Below are 20,467 nucleotides of genomic sequence, written 5' to 3'. Positions count from 1 at the left end.
AAAGCTCTGTCTTGGCAATGCAAACAGTGGCACCAGTCCGGCTAAGACCCACCGATGCACGTGGCTTTCTGCTTGTTCACCGCTTTTGCATCTGTACTGGCACCGATGCAGGGGACGGCACCCACAGCTCGCACCAGGGGGGCTGACACAAGCCCCACACTTACTTCCCAGCAGCAGGGGATGTTGCTGGGCTCAGACAGGTTAGCCCGGGCCAGCCCCACCTGCCCTAACGAGCCTCCTTCTCTGGGTTATTTCGTATGCACAAAAATTCAGTCATACGCTGTTTATTCACATGTGGAAATCCATTTCGCTGTGGTCAGAAAGACTAGTTTCTAGTACCCAGCTAATATGCTGTACGAATGAAAACCTCATTAAATACTGTTGCCTCTAAAATTTGTAGGCTATTTTTAATTTTCAATATCCAAAACCAAGCAGAGTGATATCGCTAGCTCAGCGCTCCCCTTTGGGTGCATTTTGTCCGTTTTCCGTGGCTGGCCTTGTGTGCTCAGCCTGCACTTCAGAGAAATGATTCCCGCAGCGCAAGGAGTTTCTTTCTCCATTGTTCACAGGGTTTGTATTAATCTGGCACTCCCTTTTTCTAGGTGTTTTCACAAATTGTGTTTCAGGCAAGGGCTGCATTTTGTCTTCTGTATGAAAGCCCGGTATCCTTTTTTAACCTCTTTCACTAGACTATTTTATTCAATTTGTTAAAATGGATGTTAGAAGTGATCCAGGCACCTCCAATAGACTAATTCCATTTACGGGGATGTTGGTGGCCCTGTCTGCTTCCCTCTGAAGAGAGGCTTTCTGGTGGCATCTGTACCAGCCACACCAGGCTGCTAGAGCTAATGCTAAAGGCTGCGGTACATGTCATAGAAGAAGCCCTGGAAAAGCAATTTGGAGCAAATTTCAGACCTGTACAATCAAAGCAGAGAACTGAACCAGTGGAAGAGACATCACCTATTAGCAAACTCCTTGTTTGCTTAAGGCCAAGTACCCTGATTTCTAGAAACCCAGCTCAGGCTCTTTTTTGGAAGACAAATCCACGTAAGGAACAGCTTTACTGGGCGTCTTTCATGGAGGTTGAAGGGAGATGTAGGTGGTCTGGTAGGATCTCAGCCTCCCTTGATTGTTAACGTATCAATTAACATCACTGTTGCTACCTCACTCACTTTCCCTTCCTCAAAGGAGAGGAGGAGCAGAGTGTGTTGGAGTGGAAACAAGCCCCACGAGCTGCAGCGTGGCGATTTGGGGTGACAACGGACAGACAGACAGCGTCGGCACTCGCAGCCCGGGAGCACAAATCGCAATGCTGAATTACAGAGAGGTTGTAAATTGCTCACCAAAGGCCCGATCCTGAACTCCCCGCAGAGATATCAAAGTCGCTGGGAGTTTTCCGTGAGTAGGAAGTGGAGGAATGAGCTTCAAACATTTAGGCCCAGCTCCACATGGGTGGTCTATTATGCCTGGACGGATTCCCACTGGCTCCAGCAGCACTCCGAGGTAGTGAAAAGGCTCTTCCTAAATGCACCCCATTGCAGAACCAGGGCTTTAAGTACTTTCTTTGAATGCTTACGAGGGATTTCGTTGGAAAGGTGAAGCCCCAGGCTCACCGCAGCTGCTCCGCAGCATTCAGCCCAATACGTTGACATTAAACCGAGTTTGAAAAACACACATAGTTGGAGGGGGAAAGACTCCTGAACCCAGCAGAGTCCCGGCCTTTCATTCGCACTGTGAAAAAAACAGTTCGGCAATCAACTGCAGCCACAGAGAGAAAAGGCGTTTGCATCTGCCCAGCTACATCTGTAACTATTCAGAGAAGAGCATCCGAATTTGTTCCGCTTTTTGGTTGGCAGCGCAACAGTCGGCTCTGACGGTGGATGTGTATCGGTAGCATCCAAGCCAAGCAGATTAGAAACCAGATTCAAAAGCCATTCCGCGCCCCCCCCCTTCCCCGACGCACTTTAAAATAAACCTCCGTCTCATTGTTCCCATGACCCTTCCATCCCACTCCGCTCAGGAATGTCGGGATTCTCAACGTCCTCCCTCTTCTTGGGGTAATTGTCAACTACGTTAATTCTATAAATAATAAATCATGCAAGCAATTTACTATTCTGTGAAATGCAAGCAAGAAGTGTACTTTCTGAGAACTGGCAGACCTGGAATACCCACGTAAAGGTTGGGTATTCATGACCAGCCAATTTTAAATGGAAAAAATTATTGATTTGGGAGGTTTTTTTATCAAAAGTGGGGTTCCCCCCCCCCCCAGCTTTAATACGTGATCAAAAGACCGTGGTATTTCTGTAACATCAGGGGGCACTCACACGTTAATGACATGGGATGTCCTTTCCTGTGTTTAAATTCGGAAGGAATGGTGCTGCTGCCACAGATTTTGGGGTGGGCGACGCCTCACGCCCCTCTGCCGCCAGGCCCGACTCCCTCAGGTAAGGCCTCGCCATTAGGCCCAGGTTCCCTCACGGCCTTTACCCCGCACAAGGGGGTGCCCCAGCAGGAGCACGGCCTTCCCCTCCCTGGGAGGGGTCTCCTCGCCCAGGGGTGGGCGAGCCAAGAGCAGCCTTTCCCGGGCCGGGCCCACAGCCACCATCCCCAGCCCAACTCGTCCATTTCGCCTTCGAGGCCTTTTTGGCCCCTCCGCGCCGCCGTGGGCGCGTGCGGGAGGGAGGGGCGAGGCTAAGGGGAGACTCCGCCCCCCTCTTTCCGCGCCGGCGGCGCCGCCATGGATGGGGGCGTGCGGCTGCGCGCGGGTGAGCGGCGCGGCTACGTCACGGCGCGTGGAGGCGGGGGGGCACGGGCGCGGCCGTTGGCCTGAGGGAAGGGGGGGTGGCGGGGCCGGCGGCGGTCGCAGCGCTCCCCCGTGAGGCGGCCGCCCCTTCAGCTCTGCCCTCCTCCTCCAGGTGCCTCCAAGCAGGACGTGCGGGAGAAGGTGTGGGACTACCTGGAGGCCAGCGGCCTGGCCGCCTTCCCGCGGCCGGTGCACCGCCGCATCCCCAACTTTCAGGTACGGCCACCCGGTCTGCGGGTCTAGGCCGCTGCATTCCGCTTCCCACGGGAAGCTCCCACCGGAGCCCAGGCCGGTGGGGTCCCCCCTGACCCCCTGCCTACGCCCCGACTGTCGCTGCAGCCCGCAAACCGTTGCGAACCGCGCGTCCCTGCGGGCTGTGCGGTTGGTGAGCGACGGTAGAGGGTGGCAGGGCTCTGAAAAACACCGCGACACGAACAGCACGCGTATATAATTTACAGCAAATAAAGAAATGCAGGTATTCAGGAAGAAAGTTTTCACTATGAGGGTGGTGAGACGCTAGCACAGATTGCCAAGAGAAGTTGTGGATGCCCAGTCCCTGGAAGTGTTCAAGGCCAGGCTGGACAGGGCTTGGAGCAACCTGGTCTGGTGGGAGGTGTCCCTGCCCAGGGCAGGGGGGTTGGAGCTATTTGATCTTTAAGGTCTCTTTCAGCCCAAATCATTCTATGATCTCTATCTGACAAGACATGGCAGGTGTGTGCTGCATTTTCATCAGTGGATACAAAAGCACCTTGTGAATGAGACAAATATAATTATGCCTTGGCAAACTGAGGCATTTGGAACTAGATTTCACTCCCCGGGATCTTCATCATGTCCAGTGGGGTGGAAGGCTGAGGTCGTCCATGTTGTAGGACTTAGCCTAGGAACATACAGTGTGCTGCTGAAATGGGAATGGTGGCCAAGTTATTGCTGGCAAAGTGTTGCTGGGCAGTGATGGGAGAACCCTTCCTCCTCCTCTGGCTTCATTGTGTCCCTAGTTCGATGGGTGGGAGGAAGAAATAAGAGGACTTTCGAGTATTCAGTTACTCAGGCCACCACTTTACCATCTGCCTGTTTTAATCCAAGCTCAGGGTGTGCAGCCATGTATCTGCCATACGTGGAGGAGGTAATGACCAAAATAGCATTGTGGGGATGTTTTAGCCCATAAGCAGCATTAGGAGGTGGGCTCTGCTTTTCCTCAAGGGACTGGCAGAAACATTCTGCTGTGGTTTGGAGCTGAGGTACAAAAGGTGCTGAAGTGGGTGGAGGAAGCCTGAGGCTTTATCATACCCTTAAGCAAGGGGATATCAGCTTAAATTACAAATGGAGCGTGTGCTCTGGTAAACCTGAGCACCTTATGCAGTTAAGAAGTGAATCTTCTGAGTTCAGTATGGTCTCTGTAAAGAGAGTGCCTTGCCCAGAAAGTCTTCATCTAAAAGAGTCTCTGACTATGGCTTGTGTTTAAAGGAATCCAAAGAGGGAAACTGGTCTCCAGCTTTCAGTTAGGTGTGAATGAGGGTGAAGTTAGGCAAAGTGAGTGTGCTTGCATCCCCTTTTTTTCTGAGGCCTGCAAGATATTAATCAATTGTTCAGCATCTGTTGGTGTGTGAGAGTTTCCCATAGAGAAATCTCAAAATTAGCAATATGTCCCTCACTTAAAATTTGGGGAAATCAGCCTCTATGGGAGGAAAGATTGTAAATTTCCCATCTCTGCTGTGACTCCTTGGTGATACACTGATATCTTATGAAAACAGGGTGCCTCCCATGCTGCGACAAGGCTTCTGGGTTTAAAGGAGTTCAAAGCTGCCAATACTGTAAAAATAAATCCCGATGCTCCCCAGAAGAACGCTCGCTTTCTAACGCTGGAAGTAAGTGAATGTATTCTCTCTCGATGCCTTTTTTCACGCAGGGGTCTCACCAGGCTTGCTGCTCTATTAAAGAGCTGGATGTGTTCAACAGAGCACGTGAGATTAAAGTGGATCCTGACAAACCGTTAGAAGGTGTTCGGCTGGCTGCGCTGCAGGTAACGGCACCTTGGCACCCCTGAGCAGGAGAGTGGGACAGAGTGCAGCACTTGCTGGCATCTCATGGCCAACGCCTGCTGTTTCTCCCATGGGAGCTTTACCAGTCCTAAGCCTCATGAGGTTGCTTGTGTAAGGATGTCTTTGCCTTTTTGGCAAATGGTGAAGGTGCGGGTAGTGTTTGGGGAAATTACTATGTTTCTGCAGAGCAATAGCTGTTTCACTGTCATTGTATTCTTATTCCCCAAAATGCGTAAGGTAACCTTGCCTCGAATTGCCTTACATTTATCTCAAGATGAATGTGTGACAGGCTTACCTCAGACCTATGCATGTTCAGTAGCTTATGTGTGTAGCTCATTTGTGGACATGCACTTTAGATCAATAGGTGTGTCTTGCCATCTATTTCTTAAATAAAATCTTGGCTGGAATTTTGCTGTACTGGAGGGGATTCATCTACAAGCATTACACGATCAACAATGCTAACTGCTCCGTAACAAATAAGATGTTTGACCACATGGAGACTTACGGGACAGTAAAAATATTTCTTTAGCAGCCCACCTCCTTTTAATGTGATAACTTCTTTTGTTACACAGGCAAGGAAGACTTTGTTGGTTCCCACACCACGTCTGAGAACCGGGCTGTTCAATAAGATTGTTCCACCTTCAGGTGCAACTAAGGAGATCCTGCGAATATGTGCTACGTCTCAAGTAGGAATGAAAAATGGGGGAGGTCTGAATTAACTTGTAGAATGTTGTGTTATGATAGTCCAGCTAGAGGTTGGAAAATCAGATGCTACCTGAAATACTATTCTGCTAGTATGTTATTCTTGAGTTTGTGTACACATCCACCATTAATTTATTTTTTTTTTTGGTACTGAAATCGTGGGGAAATTTAGTCTTTTCGCTATATTTTGTTAGCAGAATGGTATCAATATTTTGTGAATGCTTTTTGGAACATTGTGAGCAACTTTCATAGGTGACTTAGGTCTTTAGGTTTCTAATAAATAGTACTCCTGTATTCTTCTGCAGTTTTGAGCTAGTGAACCCTATAAGGAATATTTCGGTGTTTACAGTTTTTGCATCATATGCTCAAATTTTAGGTGTTACTAAATAGAAAAGATCAGTTCTTTCAGAATACTAAGTCTAAAGAAACATTGATTCTGTCATTTGCATCAGCGGAAGTACAAAAATGTGTTAGCAGTTTTCTTTTGAAATGTGGTATGTTGCTGCCCTCTGGTGTTAAAGTATCATACTGTACAGCTAAAGTCATGTGGCAAAGAAACCTGCGTTATTCTAGCCGTGCCTTTATTTGATATGAAAACACGACTGGTGCAAAATGAATAGGACAGCTATATAGGCTTTATTTCTTTTTTTTATCTCCTGCTACAGGCAATAAGTTCTACAGTAATCCTGTATACAACTGAGGGTTGTAAATGGATGGTAATTAGTAGCGACTTTGTTGGAATTTCTATTAAAGTCATTAACTAATTAGGTTTTTCAGGGTTGAAGAGCACTTTTGGAAGAGACCTTTCTCTTGAAAGGCCTCATATCTGATTTGTGATCTTACCACCATGTGTCTGTTTTTTTCTCCCAACCAGGCATACTAATGAATAAATACTCATGAATAGCAGTTTATATTTACAAAGCAGTGTGCAAACAATTCTTACCACACTGCTGTGAAGTGGATAATGAGCATTATTACTGATAGTCAGCCACAAATTACTGATCTTTTGGGGTTTGTGCTCTACACAGAAAATGTTTGGCTTTTTATTGTGAAGATTACTTTGGCACAGAGAAAGAGGGGGGAGAGAGGGGAAGAAAAAAAGGATGTCGAGGCTATGTAAGGTTTTTCTTTTCACTTGTCGTGCACAGTGTGTTTTTCTATTTGTTAGTATCTTAGATAGCAGGTTTTGGTAAAGGTAGCTTAGCTTGGCAGTGGCACATCCTGAATGATGGTCACACAGCAAAGCGTTAAGGAATGTAGTCTCAGGGAGCACGTAGGCAGCTTTGAAAGGCGCTTTTAAAGATACAGGTGTGGAGAAACAGGCAGTGCAGGAGATGCAGTGTGAAATGGAGAGTGGTCCAGCTTGTGTACCTGGTTGTGCTTCAGTGAAGCATTTTGCGTGACTTCAGACAAGCAGCTTAACATCTTTATGCTGTAGCTCTCTGCGTCTAAATTAACCTCATGAGAATTAATTTAAGAATTTGTAGTGCTCTGATATTCCTCATGGGCATGAATTTACATATTATGACTTTGAGTTAGTAGTAGTAGTAGGGTAAGAAGTGTCATTTGCCTTCATTTTTAGAAATAGATGTCCAATAAAGGGTTTCAAAACACGAGTTTTTGATCCTAAATAAGTAACCTTGCTTAGAAAAGTGCCCACCTCCCTTAGCTCTCCTTGAAGTGTGCCAAAATTCTTGTCACTGTAGTAGGGAATGTATTCTAGGATTCCCTAGAGGATAACTTTCCAGACATGTACAGCTTGGCTATACATGGAAGAAACACTTTGAAATGTGGGGAGTTACTTGGATTTATCAAAATATTCTGGAGTTCTGCCTCACTGATTTGAAGACTCTGTGCTCTGTGAGCTGAAAATTATGTTTTTCTTGCAGGGTGTAAAAGAATACAGTGTGCCTGTAGGTCTTGATGGGAAAGCACGAGTGGACTTGGTTGTTGTAGGATCAGTGGCTGTCTCTGAAAAAGGTAAGATAAAGCCTTGTAAGCTTTAAATCACAGTGCACAATGTCAGTAGGCTACACGATGTGTTCCTTTTGGCAGACCCGAACGTATCTTTGGGATTGAATTACGGTCTTGAATTCTGTCTCTTCTGTGTGACAAATCACTGATCCCGATCCAACCAGGAAGAATCAATGCCTGCTTTACAGCAGTGCTGCCAGGCACCGTGTGCAGACAGCGGTGTGGTTTAGAGCATTCAGGCCAGTGTTTTGGCCTTCAGTAGAACTATTCAGGCAAGCAAATTTTTATTATTTTTTTTGTCTTTTAAAAGAATCAGAGGGCTACCTGTTCAGAGGATCTGCTCTGCTCTCCAGGGTGTGTGGAAGGACACATTACAGCTGCTGATTCAGTACCTATTTGGGGATCAGATTTTTCATTTTCTAGTATTTTGAAGACCTGCTGGTGGTGAAAAATTTTCCACTGACTTTATCCATTGCCTAAAAGTAACATGCTCTCTGTGTGTGCCCCAGACTCCTCTACCCACACAAAGTTAACCTATGTTTGACATGAAGAGTGGGTTCTAATTACAATAGGTAAATAGGCTTCTGTGTTAACTGAATTGGAATAAATTTGGTTTATTCTGAATGGGAGGCTCATGGGATCCTTTAGATGTTCATTGAAACTAATATTTTGTTTTAATTTCAGTGCTGTTTACAAGGAAAGTTGCGTTCTGAGAGAGACGCTGATTTGAATTTTTCACAAGTTGCGACTCTGTGCTTGGTTTATCCATTGCAGACTGCTTAGTTTAATAGCGTGCTTTTGACAGCTACCATCCTTTCCACTCTGCTGTTCCCATGTTCTCTATCACCGTTTGCTTCTGCGTGTTTTAGGCTGGAGAATTGGAAAAGGGGAAGGTTATGCAGACATGGAATATGCAATGATGGTGTCAATGGGTGCAGTGCAGGAGGATACACCTGTAATTACTATTGTGCATGACTGTCAGGTAAGTTAAAACATCCACTCTCAAGTGACGAGTCAGAACTGTGTGCTACTGAGTGGTATGTCTCAAGAAGAGACTTGGAATGATGTTGGTGTAGCATCTTTACTTTGTTTCCACTCTCATTGGCAGATTTTCATATGTTGCGAGGCATCAGGAACAGCGCGCAATTATTAGTGGATTTGTTTTTAACTATTTACCAAATCTCTTGTTCCATGTAGGTGGTTGACATAGCAGAAGAGCTTCTTGATGATCATGATTTAACTGTGGATTACATACTCACTCCAACACGGACTGTCAAGACAAATTGCAAACGACCAAAACCGCAGGGAATAATATGGCATAAGGCAAGTTACCTCTGCTAACAGTGGCTTACTGGTAATGACATTCTGTTGATAAGTCCTCCATTTTTACATATAAACACGTTTGTTGTGTTAGAAATACTTGGAAAAGGAGAAATGTGTTTGTCAGATGAAGCAAAACAACAGCATATGTGTTCAGCGTTGTTGAACGCTGGTGTTAGGTTGAGGAGGAGAAATATATTGTTGAAGCTGAGGCTGCTGTATCAAATGGATTATAGGGTGAGACTCACTGGCAATATTGTTCGTGGATTTTTAAGACAGACATCATTTCTTGTAGTCGTTTGCAGTATAAGTTTATGTAAACTGAGGGGCTTCTCTATGTGTTTTATTCTTCAGTGCTCATTGAAATTGGCTCTGTTCATTTTCTGGAGGCAGTACCGTAGAGGAAACCTTATGATATTAAGCCACACGGAATGGGCAGAATATGTGCTGCTCTGGTTGTGACAGGAAAGCGTGACCTAGTGGCTGATACATTGCTGCTTACATAATGGATGTATGGGATTCACTTTCAAAAGATAGATGAATTTGTGGCTGGAGCTCATTTTCAGGTGGAGGAATCGTGACTTTATATTGCTTTAAATCACAAATCGTTATTTTTTGATAAATACTGTTTAATGGGCTTGACCTCCTCCTCCTATTGTCAGAAACTTTAGCAGCTTCACAAATGGTTTCATAAAAGCATTTAGTGAATTGTTTTACTGGAAGTTCATGCTGGGAAAACTTTGTCATTAGGTTCTCATTCCTAAAATCATTCCATTAGGGAGCAGACGCAATCCCACATGATTGAGTCACAGTAGGAACACTGAAATGAGGAATAGCGTACCATGTCTTGCAGAAACCACTGAGGAATTATTAGTGAATACTTCTAGGGAAATCAAGAGTTGTTTGTTAAGCATTTGCCAACCAGCAAAAAGAGTTAAATTTATTAAGGTAATGTATCTACAACAAACAATTCTAGCCAGTACTATTTTTATTCCTGTGGTGGGAGAGTATTTTACCCTGCCTGTGGTTGAGGATTTGAGGTTATAAATAAATAAATAAAAGCTCTGTCTGTACTAGTGCATTTTTTCCATTGAATTATTTTTGAATCACTTTTTTTTAGGATATTATTGAATGTAATTGTTTTGAAGGCCTACCCCTTCTGCTCCATCCATCTTGCCAACATAGTTTTGATCACAGTCTGTCTGTCTTAGTGTCAGACTTCAATCTCAGTGACATTTGCTAATGCTTTTTTTTCTTTTTTTCCTGTCTGATTCCCTTTAGCAGCGACATATTTTGAAGGTCTGGGGAACACAGTCTCTTGTGGGGGCCATTAAACTTTTGTGCAACTTTTAGCACTCATGAAGTGTCAGTCAGTCTCAAGCAATGCATCAAATTTGATGTTATTTTTGCATTTCTTCGCACTTTAGAGAAAAAAACTAAAATCAGTGTTACAATACACACCTCATAAACTAATGAAATATTTGCCACTGCTGCCTTGTGCTTGTGTCTAAAGCTTGAAGAGGTGCTTCGTAGGGTCATATGTAAAGCTTGCACCACACTGAGTTTAGCCAGTTTCCATGAGACAAGAGAACTTTTTTTTTTTCTATAGTAGTCTCTACATTAGTGGTGTTTTCTGAAAAGTACAGCTCTCAGTGAATTTTCTGCAGCTTTCACTGCCAATGGAGCACATTACATGACTGAGCCTTTATTTGAATATTTGAACGTTGATTTAAAACCTAAAACTGCTTTGGGCTGTTCTTCAGAGCATATATTGATTATATTAGAATATTGGAGAATACTGGCCAGAGCAGGGGTAATCATTACATTTCTGTTTTTCTGGGAACAAAGTTTTTTGTCTGCACGAAGAAGAAAGAAATTAGCATTATTTTTTCATGGGGAGCTGAACAACTTGTATATATTTTGTTTGTGATTGTGGTGGTAACGGTGTGATCAACTCTTGCACAGAAAATCTTGGAGGTGGGAGGTCTAGTTAATCGACAGGGTGTTAAAAACGCAGGATTTGATATGGGGTACTTAAGTGTTTGTCCTTTGACTTTTCCTGGCTGCTTCTACATCCTTTCCTCCTCCTTTTCTCTACACCCTTTTCTCCTTCAAATCCTGGCTTTACTGGTGCATTCCTGTTCCTCAGAGCAAAACTAAATGAACCAAGAAGTAGTGGGTAAATAAACAGCCCACTTCTAAATATGGTGTTTTGTCAACAGAAAGTAGCTTAACTTTATTGTTAGGATGTGTGATGCGTAAAATACATTGCAAAAAGTTCATCCTTCAGGAACATGGCTGGATCAAGCCAAGACAATGATTTAAGAGTTTAAATTAAAGGTGTTTGTAAACATGGGATTACAGCTAAGCATTGTTGCAAAGGATGGGCTTTCCTGAAGCTGTTAGGATGAATAGCCATTAATACTTACACTGTTTTCAGCTCAAAAGAGGTAAAAAGGTACTTAGGTAGCAAGCATGTCTCCAGGCTAAATTTCTGTGCATTTTCCTGGAGTGTTTTTGTTTGTTATGCGCTATGTAGGAAGGAAATAGGGTGGCAGATATGGGGATGGGGTAAATAGGTGTTATTCTGTGAGTAAATTGTTACTTCTTGGGGTAATTGGCATAACTTGCCCTCAGTTGCCTCCTTTCAGTTCTTCTCAGTGCAGAATTTCCAGCTGAGCAATTTCTTGCTGTCGAGGTAGTTCTGTTTGTCCAAACAGGAAGGTGTGAATTACTTGCTGTGATTTTTGTCACAGAAATCCTGATTTAAAGACTTCCGAGGAAGTATAAGAGCCACAATATTATTAATACCGAAGAAGCATTATCAGTGTCAGTGCTAGGCACTCTAGAAACACGTCTAAATACAAAGACAGTACTGGAGTGGGTATACGGGTAGGTTTTCTGCATCTGAGTTCAGGGTTTTGAGAAATCAGTATGTCCTTTTGGAGGACAGCAAGAGCTGCTAAGAGCTGAGCACTCTGGCAAACTTTATTTGGATGCCAGTGGAGAATTATTTGGCTTCATTTGCCTTGAAAATCTAACCCATTGTTTCTGGGAACTCTAAATTAACGAAACGACTTACTTTCTCATTTAGTATTTTGTATGGGTAGCTGTGATCTTTATCTGTGACGCTGTCTATTATATTTGTTACAATTATGAAGTTATTTGTGCTGTGCTTATTTTAAATTGACACTATACAGACCAATTAAAATATCTGGGGTCATGAAGAGGGAAATGAGAATAGTTGGAGGAAAAATCACTAGATTCTAGCAAGCATTTCCTTCTGTTTCTTTAATCATTCTTTTGCTGAGAATTTTATAGAAGTAGGAAAAGGTTTTTCCCAAAATGAAATGAACGGGGGGAAATCCCTGGGTCTAATATCGAAAGAGTTTAGTACGCAGTGGCAGAGATGGAAACTATCTGACAACAAACAGCTTTTGATTTGCATCTGCGATAGAAAATTTGGAAAGTAAAATGATGTTGGTTTAGAGCTCAAAAAATTCACACATTGTAGCTGGCAAAACCTTCAGCAGGGACACAGTGTTGCTATCAGAAGAAAACTGCCGTCAGTTTAGCCAAGGTTTGTTTTATTTTGTTGTTTGGAGGGATAGCGTGAGCAGGGCATGCTTCCATGCGTGGTTAAACATCTCAACACCTTTGCAAATCTGACCCTTGCTGCACAGTCCATGGAATCAGTTTTTGCTGATAGATTCCAAATGTGGGTTGCATAAGTTTCTCCTGAGGGACACTAGCAGACTTCACGGGCTGCCAGCTCCCAGAAATATGCCCTCGGGTTGCGTGCACATATTTGGACATTTTGTGCAAATGAACGATAAAATGTTCAACTGTGCTGGCCCGTCCTAGCTGCCTTGGCTTTGTCTGTGCTTTAAACCCCTGTGAGTTCAGTGCTCCTTGACATAAGCAACTGATGAAGGACACAACACGAGAAGTGGGCTCTGTCCTGAAGGCCTTTATAAGGAGTCAGCAAGGGTCAGAGACCCCTCAGGGTGGGCAAAGATGAATATTCAAACACCTTCTGCCCACCAGCCTCAGTACTTGGAAGGGCTGGTGGATCTGCTCTACAAGAAGATCGTTTGGTCTTGTTCTTAGCCTTCCATGGCAGGGCATGGCAACAGCAGCATCTGTTTCTGTCTCGAGCCACATGTTCTTGTATCGGTTGGTGTGTGCAGATGGGTAGCTGTGTGAAGCAGAATTAAATAGCAGACCTAGCATGCTCTCCAATCTATAGCTGTCCTTCCCTCATCTGCCGTACATCACAACTGCACCGCCTCTGCTGCCAGGGAAATCAAAGCGGTGTTTGGCTTGGCCTGCGCTGTATCAGGGGTCAGCATTACTCATTCTGTCAGAGGACAAACACATCTTTCATTTTCCCCAGCAAAATATTGAAAGTGGCTACGTTCACTGTTCTGGAATAACAGAGGTTGAAGAGAGCCCCGATGTTCCAGCAGAGAGGTTGCAGAAGTCCGTCTGCCAGTACGTTGTTTTGGGACCAAACCAGGTGTTGTAAGAGTGGATGCTCGGGGTTAAGTGCTGGGAGATTTGTATTGGCTGTCAGCATCCAAGGCTGTTTTCTTCAGGTTTCTGTCAGAAAGGGGCCACATTTCCCTTCTCAGCTCCTTTCCCATAGCCCGGTAATTGTGTGCCAGAAGAATTCATCTACCCTGCTGTCCTCTTTCCCCAAGGCTCTCCCAGCTATGGCAGGGAGTAGGCAGGATTGTTAAATGATTAATTGCCTTTGGTGGAGTTATTTTTAACCTGAATCACTTCAGTTACTGAGTTTACAGCGCAGACCCACAAGCACTTCTCTTGGCCAACCCCAGAGGGCTGAAGTATGGAACTGGCCTGGGAGTTGGTGGTCGAGGGATAATAAGAAACTTCTTCAGCTGGCTTCACTGCCAAAGCCAATCATTTAGCTAAATCCCAACACTCAATACAAAGTTTACAAACATCAATAAATGGTTTGGCCTTGACTTTATAGGCATGGGGGAAGCAAGGGAAGAAGCTTCCTCCACTGGGTTTGCCCAGGTCCACATAACTGGATGAACCAGACTTGGGGTAGAACCCAAGCCCTGTGCATCCTGGCTTAGCCTAAAGCAGTAGGCAAGGCTGGGAGGAGTGACCAGCCGGCACAGGACCAAGAAACGTGCAGCTTGTTTGAAAGCGAGGAGGAATATCTTTGGCCTCTCTCCACATGGAAATAAATCATTGCAATCCTCCACAGCTCACAAGACAAAAGAAACTTTTTGCATGATCGTAATTAGCAACACATTGTACTACCACAGAGTTCTTTTGTTTGCTGTTTTGCAACAGAGCAGAGCAAGCTTTTTCCTCTCCTCTGCCACCCACTGCCCTCTTTGCCCTTTTGGCTCTCACTCCCTGCACCCCAAAAAAGGTAGTGAATTGGTTTGATGCATTGAAACTCAGAAATCCCAAACCGAGTTTCTGACTTTCTTTGGCAGAAAAGTGGGGAAAAATAGGGAAGGATTTGAAAGCTTTGACACAGCTGAAAGATTCTCCTAGACCCCAGGGAAAACAGCCCTTAAGGTAAATCCTCTGTCTCACTTTTGTGGCAGAAGGATGTTAGTTGACAGTTGACGGTGTCAGAACTTGTCTAATGTAGGTTTTTTACAGAATGTTTTGTATTACAAAAAAAAAAAAATCTAAGTGCCAAATCAACTGCCTTTGTTGCTTTGGTACTGTAAAGGCTACTGAATGTTATATACGCATAGGGCTGAATTTAAGGTAATAATAGATTCACTTCATGGTGGTGTTTGATCAGAGCTTCGTCTTTTATAGAAAATAACAGTTCATAGCTCTTATGAAGACACGTATGCAGTTGTAACAACATCTTCCTGAGTTTGCAGGGAGCCTGAAACAGTAGTTAGAAGAGCTGCAGTCAGATGCCAAAAACTACGGATCACTCTAGGGAGAGGAGAGGCCATGTTGAAGCCTGGCCAGTTGAAGTGTCTCAGAGAGTGTGCTGTTTCCTGGATTATCTAAATCCTCTTCTTGGTTTGTCCTTGAAAGGCTGGGAGTTCCTGAGATGATCCTCTCAGTGTCCATCTCTTTAATTCCCTTAATATACAAAGTGGTGAGAGCTTGTCCTTGTCAGCGTTGATCTTTCTCACAAAATACCCAGTCCGTGCCTTGGGAACGGAGTTTAATTTCAGGGTGAAAGGAACTGTACGTACACTTGGTAAGAGGTTGAGGTTGTGCTTTGGGCCCAGGAGTGATTAGTTGCATGAGAATAGAAAAATGTTTTTCCTGTTTGGTTTAATTAGCATAGAGCTTACATTTCACACAGAAATTTGACAGAGGACAACAAATGTTCCTAATTGTTGGCCAGTAAAAACAAAGTAAGATGGCTTCAGCCATTGATTTGATGTTGTATCGCCCAGGGAAGGGGAGTTTGCTGTCAAACACAGCAGTCTGAATTCTTGGCTGAGAAAAACAAATCACTCCAAGAATCCACAGAGCAATAACTCTTCAAAATCTGAATATGGCATGTACCTTTCAGAGTGCGGAGGCTCCCAGAGCCCCAGAGGAAGTCCTTCCCTCTCTGTACCGGCTGCCAAATCAGGCCAGATTTGTTCAGAAATTGTTCTCAGTCATGAAGTTTGCTTGTTTAAAGGGCCTGATCCCAAACACCTTGATTCTGGGTCTGGAGTGTGGCAGAATAGAGGTGGCCTCTGCCCATACTGGTTAGTCCTGTTCTGCTGTTTGATATTCTATTGACAAGATAGAGCTAGGACAGGCTTTTTGTAAATCATATTTTTATTTAGGTTCAGCCTGAAATAAAATGTCCTTGTTTGCTCCTCAGAAGAGGAGCCCTGGGAATGTTTGAGAGACTTCTGTTGACTGGCTTTCCTGTTACCTAAACCTAACATCGCCCTCACCCTGTCTTTGATTTTACTTGAGTCACTACAGAGCCGGGCAGCTCTCCCTAGAGACCTGTAAATTTTAGACTTTGTGTGGTGCGGCCAGATCCGGACTCACTCTGACTGTAACTGTAGAACCAGGAATTCAGGAGCTCTGAGATGAGAGAGATCTGAGCCGGGAGATCCGCAGACGTATTCTAGCCAGGATATGCTAGTGCTAGTCCAGCACAGCCTGCTGAGAAGTAGTAGCTCGTAAGCTCGGGTGCAGTACCCTGCTAGAGTGGCTTGCTTACACTGTGTGGGCTACTAGCTTGGGTCTCTGCTAGCTCAGGCATTGCTTCCCTAGGCTCCCTAAATTTAAGAATTGGATCTTGTGTTGATGGATGTTCTGCTTGTCCAGCAGCCAAGTACGAATTATTCCTCCTTCCAACTGCAGTCTGCAAGCCAAGAACTAGACCACATTAGCTAGGGAACCACTGTGTTTCCTGCCAGTCACTGAGTGCAGCCTGGGGCATCTCATGCCTGAGATGGATAGGGTTCAGCTGTTGAGAGGAAGAGCCCTTCCAGAAAAGCTGCTTGTGAACTGGGGATGGATGGGAGGGGTAGAGGGTTCACAGTTTTGAAGTATAGTGTCCGGGCGTTCTTCCGTTCTGTGATCCAACCCAGCAGACTGGTGTGGGATCTGATGAGTAGCTGCGGGCGGTGTGGGAGGTCAGATGACAAGAGGGAGGCTGTGGTGATGTGCCACAACCAGAGAACGTGCCTCCAGCTGGGCCCACACTCATAGGAGCCCCGCTACAAGGCACGCTCCCCAGCTGCAAACTTAACACCATCGTCCCTCCCCATTGTATGACCCAGCCTACGGGATATCCTGTGCTGGGGGAAAAGAGCACGAGGAGGTCTGCAGAATGAAAGTGCCTGATGGTCTGGTGAATTGTCGGTGTGTAAGATTCTGCCAGAGCAGGAGCACAGGCCCTCGGTCAAAGCAAATATTAAGGGATAACAATAAGAATGTGAATCTGAAAGCACCCTGATAAATAATTGTCAAAATTGAATAGTTCTGAGTTTGGTTTTGATTTTCCTGCTGGATCTACATTGTGCTGCTTGCTTAAAGAGTAACTAATGTTTATTTTTGTCCTACAGTGTGTATTTAGGGAGCAGCTTCAGAGTCAGGCCAGCAATTAGTAATATTTTGAATGCTCTGGCACTCTGAATGGTAGCAATATAATAAGGTTCCTCTCTTTTTATGGCACAAATGGGTCCTGATGGTCTTCTCCTTTTTCTGGAAGGGGAGAAATCTCATAATTGTATCTGTCTTCCTCCTTTTTAGGTCAGCTATGAGATGCTGGAAAAAATCCCCATCCTAAAGAGCCTTCGATACAGAGAGAAGCAGACCGGCAAGGATGTTACCCTCCAAGATGAACATTCAGACCTGGCAAATACCAACACACCAGCAGCGTTGAATGAAAAGGCAATGGCTGAAAATACAAGACCGCAGGCTGCAATGGGCTCAGCTCAAGTAGGACAACATTATGTTGAAAGTGATTCTTTAAGTCCCAGATTAGGGGGATCTGGCATGATTACTACTGTGTATGTGGGGAACATACCTCCCAGCGTAAGAGTGAGTGAGCTGAAATGTGCTTTGAGGGAATTCCGTGCAACTCCTTTACGACTGAATTGGCAAGGAGCACAGTACAGGGCTTTTCTCGATTACAAGGATAAAGCAACCGCAGAGAGTGCTGTATCCTCTTTGAAAGGCTTGAGCCTCGGGGGTAATACTTTGCGAGTTGAGCTGGCCAAGAATCAGAGAAACAAAGGGCAAGTAGAAATCAATAGTCAGAAATGAGTATGAAGAGGGGGAAAAAAATAAGCGTGTTCTCATTGTTTTGTGAGAAGCCAACCTAACTTTTCAAGGATATTAGTATATCCTCTGATTACTGCAGGCTAAACAACGAAGTGCAAAGCCAGCTTTTCAAACAAATGAGGCATACATCTCACAGCTGACTTGCTCTGCCTCGTTCCTGCAGTTGTACATGCAAAGTGTGTTTGTCAAGACAGATGAGAGAGGGGCCATTTCTCTAAACAGTTATCCAGAAGGTACCCACACCCTGTGTATTTGTTTTTCATTGGCCCTGGGTTGATTTGCGGTTTAGTGCGTACATTTGTTAGGCCTGGATCAAAAACCTGCCCCTTGGTGGCTGTGTGCAGCCACATGTAGCAAGGTGATTGTGTTCCGTCATCTAAAGGTTGTACCTGCAAATTTGTACTCGTGAGCTTAAAAAACAGATGCAGAAAATCTGTCTTAAGGGTTACGATTCTGTTTACTAAAAAATGGGGTTTGCCTGTTGGGAGTTTTCAGCATATTTTTCATAAAAATGGCTGGGGGGAGAGATTGCCCTTTTTGTGCTCTTGAAGAACTGCTGTAGAAACACTGGCTCAGCCACTGAGTTCTAGTAATAGCTGTTAACATCAGGTGGAAGAGATGGTAGCCCTGTTCTCAGCTCTGTTTTGTTAATCCAGCCCTTCGTAAATCTTATATTTCTTATTTCGGTCTGGCAGAGGAAAGTAAAGACCAGTTTCTCCTCTGCTTTTCCCCAAAGCACTTCAGTTGTCTGTTTCATGGATGCAGATAATTATAAAATAGATGCTTTCCCTGATTGTCTCTTCTCTTATAATTTGGTGTGATTCCATTGCCTCCGTGAAATTATGTTAATATTTAATCATTAGAGTGGAAATGAAAAGCAGGCAGACCACGGTCAAAACTTGTGGGTGACTAGTGTGGTGTGGAGTTGTTTGAAGGGTTGCTGGAGATAGTAGCAAAGCCTGTTCCTGCTGTGCCTTTGTCACCGTCACTGTGGTCTTCCTGCATCCACAACATCAGACAGTGATGAGGGTTAGGCAGCAGCACTGGCAACTTTTCATTGTGAAAGTGCTATCAAGTACTAGCTCGAACGGTAAGATTTGCGCACACTTGAACATTCACTTACGGTGTAAAGGAGAATGATGATTTATTCGGTATGGCTTTTATTACATTTTTTTTTTCTTTGGTTTCCTATTCCTGAAAAACAAGTTGAATTTTGGCTGAACCATCCTTTCTAAACAGAAGCGCTTTTGCCATTGATGCTGGGCACATAGTCAAAGTAAGCATCTAAATGGATATTTTTTTAAGTATGAGTTGGAAACTTTTTTTAGCCAGAGGGTACTGTTAAGTATATTTTAAGCACGTTATTATGCCTCAAGGGTCAGACATTTCGTACAGTATTAAATAAAAAGTTCTCATCGTTATCATGTACTCTGTACAGAGGGGCTCAAGGAAAGCATTGCTTCAGCTTCATGTAAGGTCAACAAAGGAACAGTTTCTGAAAAAAAATAGTGCCATGCTCTAAAATGCTCTCTTTTTCTCCAGCGCAAAATTATTTTCAATACCACTTAGTCTGAATTAAAACGTAAGCACTGCAGAGTCCTCTGCATCTTGTTTCAGTGCTTGTGTACTTCAAGGCTAAGAGTCAGGGGTTATGTTACTACTTAAACATACTCATTACATCATGAACTTAGAAAGGGAAGGAAAGAAAAGCAAAAAAAATAACTACACGTCACCACCTTCCCCTTCCTAATGATGGCAAATTAAGTAAGGTGATCGTTTGATGTTCTTTTTGACTCTTGCCATACTGCTTGCTTTGGTGAAGATGCCCAGGCGACCCTAGGAGTTAAAAAGCAGCTATACTGACAATGAAAACTTCCAGCATCTCAGACTTACCCATGTTGCATTACAGATTGAACCAGCCTTTTCTGGTCAAATTTGTGGGAATTTCATCCTCCACCTTACTTCCTTTCTTAACATCTGAAGTTTCAGTGCAGATATGTTATGTGATATGTAGATATGTTATGTTTGCTTGCTTTGCTCTCAACGCTGCGTGCAGTCGGGGCTGGTTTTGTTTGGAAAAACACGTCTAGATGGTTTTCTGTTTGCAGTTGTGGTTCTGTGTGTAACCCACAGGGTGCGCGGTGCTAGGTCTGGGTCCAGGTGGGCAGATCTCTGCCGTTCTCTTCCTGACACTTCTTTTCTGTCATGTATTGCGAGGCCGCATTTCACAGTACTACCTAATATCTTGTAGCTTTCCCAATAAGCAATTAACCATCCAAACCAAGCTATGGAGAAGATATTAACTAGATAGAGGTATGTTACTGTAGTTAGGCTCAGAGAAGAAAAATAATTACTATATTTAAGCTAATGCACTATTCATTAGCATTTTGAATGGAGTGGAATAATGATGTTGATGCTGTGATATTTGTATTTCCAACTTAAATAGTCATTCTTGATACAGATTATTAATAAACGGCAAGATCTTTTGGGCCTTGACATCTTAAAGTCATTAAAGAGTGTTTTTAATTCAAAGTAGCAGCTGCTCCAGGCCAGAGTTTGGCAGCCTATTGCAAACCCATCTGCACCAGCAGCTTCAGCGAATCAGTCCCAACTGAAGTGCAGCTCCAAGTTCATTTCTGTCATCTCTGCTTCAAGAGCAACAACCTGCAGGGAAGGAATTAGTACAGGCAGCTGTTGAAAATGGAGCCTGAAGCTGCAGAAGGCTCACCAGGCTTCAGAGCTTCTGCGGGGGTCTACTAGTAAGGGGTTACATGGAGGCAAAACAGTAGTCCTTAGAAATCACTTTTGGGTTGCCAGAGGCTTCCCACGGGGAAAACAAGCATTTGAGTATTTCCGTTCTGCAAAA

The 20,467-nt window shown here is 44.2% G+C and overlaps 1 protein-coding gene across 2 annotated transcripts; it reads left to right on the top strand.

The window, feature by feature from the left end:
• The first annotated feature begins 2,676 nt into the window (after nucleotides 1-2,676).
• Nucleotides 2,677-18,823, top strand: MTHFSD (methenyltetrahydrofolate synthetase domain containing). 2 transcript variants are annotated; one of them, XM_074582782.1, is made up of 8 exons: nucleotides 2,677-2,765; nucleotides 2,916-3,019; nucleotides 4,710-4,823; nucleotides 5,415-5,528; nucleotides 7,434-7,524; nucleotides 8,388-8,500; nucleotides 8,716-8,841; nucleotides 17,068-18,823. In XM_074582782.1, exons 1-8 carry the CDS (start codon nucleotides 2,738-2,740, stop codon nucleotides 17,581-17,583), a joined length of 1,206 nt encoding a protein of 401 aa, XP_074438883.1. In that variant the 5' UTR covers nucleotides 2,677-2,737; the 3' UTR covers nucleotides 17,584-18,823. The 2 variants fall into 2 exon arrangements, with proteins under 2 accessions (XP_074438883.1, XP_074438884.1); XM_074582783.1 differs by lacking the exon at nucleotides 4,710-4,823 and adding an exon at nucleotides 4,555-4,668.
• Nucleotides 18,824-20,467: the final 1,644 nt, after the last annotated feature.

The sequence above is a fragment of the Larus michahellis genome, chromosome 4 (assembly GCF_964199755.1).
Source record: "Larus michahellis chromosome 4, bLarMic1.1, whole genome shotgun sequence".
NCBI lineage: Eukaryota > Metazoa > Chordata > Aves > Charadriiformes > Laridae > Larus > Larus michahellis.
Note: the sequence above shows the minus strand (reverse complement) of the source record. Positions and strands in the feature narration are given on the sequence as shown.